The sequence below is a fragment of the Myotis davidii genome, unplaced genomic scaffold (assembly GCF_000327345.1).
Source record: "Myotis davidii unplaced genomic scaffold, ASM32734v1 scaffold9, whole genome shotgun sequence".
Taxonomy (NCBI): domain Eukaryota; kingdom Metazoa; phylum Chordata; class Mammalia; order Chiroptera; family Vespertilionidae; genus Myotis; species Myotis davidii.
Window position 1 is genome coordinate 1,297,694 of NW_006299435.1, and position 5,105 is coordinate 1,302,798.

Genomic DNA, 5,105 nt, shown 5'->3' on the forward strand with positions numbered 1-5,105 from the left:
ACTGACAATTCTCGGGGGGAATGGGTGTGGGGGGTGCGGGAAGAGACTGGACAAGAATTGTACACCTATGGATGAGAATGGGGGGGTAAGGGCAGGGGGGTGGGATGGGAACCGGGTGGAGGGAGCTATGAGGGGGGAAAAGAGGAACAACTGTAATAATCTGAACAATAAATATTTATTAAAAAGTAAAATAAAAAACATAGTATAGTTTCTTCATATTTGAAAACAATAGACTTACACTTAGAAACAGTATATATAATTCACTTACCAAAACATTGTTAGCAATCTCTAAAATACAAAATGGATGTCACTGTCAGGCCTAAAACCCATCAGGGACTTCTATAACATTAAATTAAAACAGCCTTGTCTTTCTCTTCAATCCATTTCATGAAGCTCTCATCCTTACACAGTGTCCACTAAAGTGGCTTCTAACAGCAATAGGTACACATGGCTTCTTCCTAACCTAAGCTTATTTTTAAGTATCCTATATAATAAAAGGCTAATATGCAGATTGTCCCCTCATGAGTTCAACCGATTGGGAGTTTGACCGCTCATTATGACATGCGCTGAACACCAGGGGGCGATGTAGAATGAAGGATGGCCCCGGCCGGCAGCCAGCAGCCAGGGGAAGGGAGGTCCGATTGGCCCTGATTGCCAGCCAGGCCCAGTGCACAAAATTCGTGCACTGGGCCCCTAGTATTTAACTAATATCTCAGGGGGGGGAAAACACTCTATTAAATATATATTCTTTTTACTAAACAACTGACATATGTATCTGCAAAACAATACAGCACTTTCTTCTTCATTAGTACATAACACTCAATATTTAATTATAAGCTTTTTGAACATTCAGAAGCTAAAAATTTTTGAGTCAATTTCATGAATCAATAATTACATAGTATCATGGTAACAGACTGCTTTTCATAATCCATGATGCTGATTTTGAACTCCTTACCAACTTCAGTACTGACTGACAGAATAATTCTGAAGCACATACCAGTGATTCAGAAAATTTCATTTTCCTTGAATGTAACCTGATTCCTCCACTCTCTGGCCCCCCATTCAGGCAGTGTGCCGTTTCTTACTTCTAAAGGCAATTTGGCAAGTGCAAACTTCTTGTACTCTAAACACATAATATAGTTTGTTTTAAACGTTCCCATATTAGATGTTGAGAAATGTCTCAGGGGAAAGCTTACCTGTCCATTTTTGCTTAAAAAAAAAGCTGACAAAAGGCTGCATAAGAAATGATGTTTTCATGGCTGCACCTCTCGGTGGCCAGAGCACCAACATAAAGAACAAAGTCAGCATCTCGGACCCCCTCTTGGTCTGGCAAACCCACCGCTCCACAGGGCCACTTACCCCCACGGCAGACCCTGCATTGCTGCGCCCATTGGGGGTGGGGGCAACAGAAAATCAGACCAAAGACAAGGTTAGCTGTGGAGACTTTTAATTTATAGTGAATCCAGACTCTGAATATATATAATTTAATTTTTATTTATCCCTCAAATTTATCAAAATCCATACCTCCCTCTACTCACTTCTTGTCTCTACTAGTAACTCTGAATCCATTTTACTAAAATTTCTACTTTATGTAAAATAATCATAAATCTATAATTTTACCTCAAACAAATAACTGCTATTTCTAAGCAGCAGCCAACCAGGATGCAAAAAAGAAATATAAAAGGGACCTCCTTATATATATTTTTTGCAGCTTCCTATAAATCTATGATTATTTTATTTCAAAATTATTTCTAAAAATTTAAAAGATAAATACATTTCCTACTATAAGTAATTCATATATCTTTTAAAAAATTCAAATACAAAAGTATATAAGGTAGCCCGGCCTTATGGCTTAGTGGTTAGGCGTCGACCTATGAACCAGGAGATCAGTTTGATTCCCAATCAGGGCACATGCTGGGGTTGCAGGCTTGATCCACAGTGGGGGAGGTGCAGGAGGCAGCTGATCAATGATTCTCTCTTATCATTGATGTTTCTATCTCTCTCTCTCTCCCTCTCCATTCCTCTCTGAAATCAATAAAAATGTATATTAAAGAAAAACACTTCTTGGTAACAAAGATTCAAAATTCCCCTAAAGTTATTCTAAAGAATAAAAATATTGCTTAAGAAAAAAAGAAAAACCTTTAAGGAACATTTATGGCAAACAAACAAAACAAAACAAAAAACATTGCTAAGAGCAGGCTGAATTACCTGGAGGTGCTCTTCAGGCACTATAATGGGGCCACATTTTGTATGCTCTGCACATTCTCCAGTACAATATCTGTGGGGATCATTTTCCTTCCGTAGGTATTGGTTTGTTGCACATTGTCTTCAGTTCATTTGTACATCAAAGTTTAATTGCCAAAAAGAAAAAAAAAAGCAGGGGGGGAGAATAGTTCACAGTAGTCAAAGACATCATAAAAAACTAGTAACTGCTATATTAGCTCATTAATAGTTACTATTGTAGTTAGAAAAGTGGACTAAGGAAAAATTTTGGTTCCATGGGAAATCCTCCTGATCTGAGTTTTCAAATACTCAAATATTTCATAAAACCAATACTGCAGACAAAGAAGGAGGGAGAAAGGGGATGTAGGCAGCAGGGACAACTATACCCTAGGACAGTGATGGCAAACCTTTTGAGCTCGGCGTGTCAGCATTTTGAAAAACCCTAACTTAACTCTGATGCCATATCACATATAGAAATTTTTTGATATTTGCAACCATAGTAAAACAAAGGCTTATATTTTTGATATTTATTTTATATATTTAAATGCCATTTAACAAAGAAAAATCAACCAAAATAATGAGTTCGCGTGTCAGAGGTGTCAGAGGTTCGCCATCACTGTCCTAGGAAAAAATCTAGTAAGTCACCACATAATAGAAAATCAGGAAAAGAATAATTATCCAATAGATGCTGTTATATTATTTTAAAATAGCTTGTGTTTTGGTCTCTAAAAAATCATAATAGCCGAAACCGGTTTGGGTCAGTGGATAGAGCGTTGGCCTGGGGACTGAAAGATCCCAGGTTTGATTCCGGTCAAGGGCATGTACCTGGGTTGCAGGCACATCCCCAGTAGGAGATGTGCAGGAGGCAGCTGATCGATGTTTCTCTCTCATCGATGTTTCTAACTCTCTATCTCTTACCCTTCCTCTCTGTAAAAAATCAATAAAATATATTTTTAAAAATCATAATAAAATATTCTGGTATAAATTTCATAATTTGCCATACAGGTAGAATGGGGAGGGCAGAGTACTAAATGACAAGAAAATGATCTGTGTTTAATATGACATACCTGCTAAGTAAGATAGTGCCCGCAGGTCTACGAACCTGAAAAGTCTTCTCTAAATAAGAAATAGCTTGTGGAAAAAGTTTGTTCTAAATAAAAGTTAAACAAAGAAAACTAGTCAGGATTATAATCAAAGTATAAATTACATTTAAAACAAGTACACATAGGATTTAATGCCCGAGGGTAAAAAAAGGAAAAAGCCTTACAATTTTAGAATCAGATATTAATTAGTTAAAGGCTGCATGACAAGGAGTAGGTGAAAGAGTAAACATGTCTAGGAGCAGAGGAATTTCCTCATTTTCTAGATGAGTTTGGGGAAAGAACACTAGCTGGAAACTTCCTTCCCTACCTCTATGTAAATAGAATATTAGAAAACATAAATCTGAACTATTAATCTAAATTACTTCAAATTTGGGACTGAGTTAGTTGGTTCCAACATCATGGTAGTTTATGTTAAGAAAATCTTATGTTTAGAAAATTTAGTTTAACCTCGATTATTTCTGTGAATGAACTGGCTTAACATGTGTGTGTGTGTCACTGTCTGTAACAGTTAAAAAATTAACAAGGTTAGCGCTTCTATAAACAACTTTGGCATATCATACTTTTAGGTTAATTAATCTTCAGGAGAAAAAGCATTTCCACAATGTATTTTCAAAGCATTTCCAAAAAATTAGCTTTTTGTACACTATCCTCAATATGTTCTGCTCCCCCAAAACTTAAGAGAACAATTAAGAAAATGAGAAGACTAATTTAATATCAAATACAGACAAAGTCTTGGTGAGTGCATAACAAAGACACCTTTGGTGAAAATGATAAATACATTTATCATTTCACTACCAACATCTTGTATTCAGTCATTCACAAAAGTCATGTATACAGTTTTCTTTACCAAAGTAGAATTTACATAAAACAAAATATACCCATTTTAAGTATCCAATTCAAACCCTGAGTATTTATTACCTACCTTAACAAGGGATCTTTTTTCATGGAGCAACCTGAAAGAAATGACAACATGAAACATGAGAATTGCCATCCTGGGCAGAGCACTCTCAATTGTTCAGAATACATCTGGTAGGAGCTCCAAAGAATGCTTTGTGGAAGCATGCAGTATCAAGCCCCAAAATTCAATTTATCTCAATAAGTATTTGAGAGTTCACTCTGTGCCAAAGCACAGTGCTAGGCATGATCATATGCTATTTCACTCATTTGGAAAGTTAAAGATAGGAAAGGACATGAACTACTTTTAATAGATTTTTATAAAATACTATAGATTGTCCTAGACAGTGTGGCTGTTGGTTGGGCATCATCCCCTGTACTGAAAGGTTGCTGGTTCAATTCCCAGTCAGGGCACATACTTGGGTTGTGGGCTCGATCCCTAATGAGGGGCGTGCAGGAGGCAGCCCATCAATGTTTCTCTCTCATCCCCTTCTCCTTTCCTTTCTCTCTAAAAATCAATAAAAAATCTTTTTTAAAAACCTACTATAGATTCATAATTTACTTGTTTTCTGGACTACTCTTACACTAAATAAAAAATTTAGACTATATCACTTCTCTGGTGAATAATTTTGTAAATGTTCTTAGTGTGAGTGTGTGTGTGTGTGTATAAAATTACTTCCTCTTCAAAACAACAATGAGGTACCATCTCACATCTGTCAGACTGGCTATCATCAACAAATCAACAAACGACAAGTGCTGGAGAGGATGTGGAGAAAAAGGAACACTTGTGTGCTGCTGGTGGGAATGCAGACTGGTGCAGCCACTATGGAAGACAGTATGGAGTTTCCTCAAAAAACTAAAAATGGAACTCCCATTTGACCCTGT

General features: G+C 36.7%; 1 protein-coding gene across 1 annotated transcript in view; it reads right to left on the bottom strand.

Moving 5' to 3' along the window:
- LMLN (leishmanolysin-like (metallopeptidase M8 family)) overlaps positions 1–5,105 on the bottom strand; it is a 68,110-nt gene that overhangs the window by 43,049 nt on the left and 19,956 nt on the right. Inside the window, 4 exon segments of the mRNA XM_006775008.1 lie at positions 1,197–1,381; positions 2,209–2,326; positions 3,291–3,373; positions 4,249–4,279. Of these exon segments, the coding sequence (XP_006775071.1) occupies positions 1,197–1,381; positions 2,209–2,326; positions 3,291–3,373; positions 4,249–4,279 (417 nt within the window).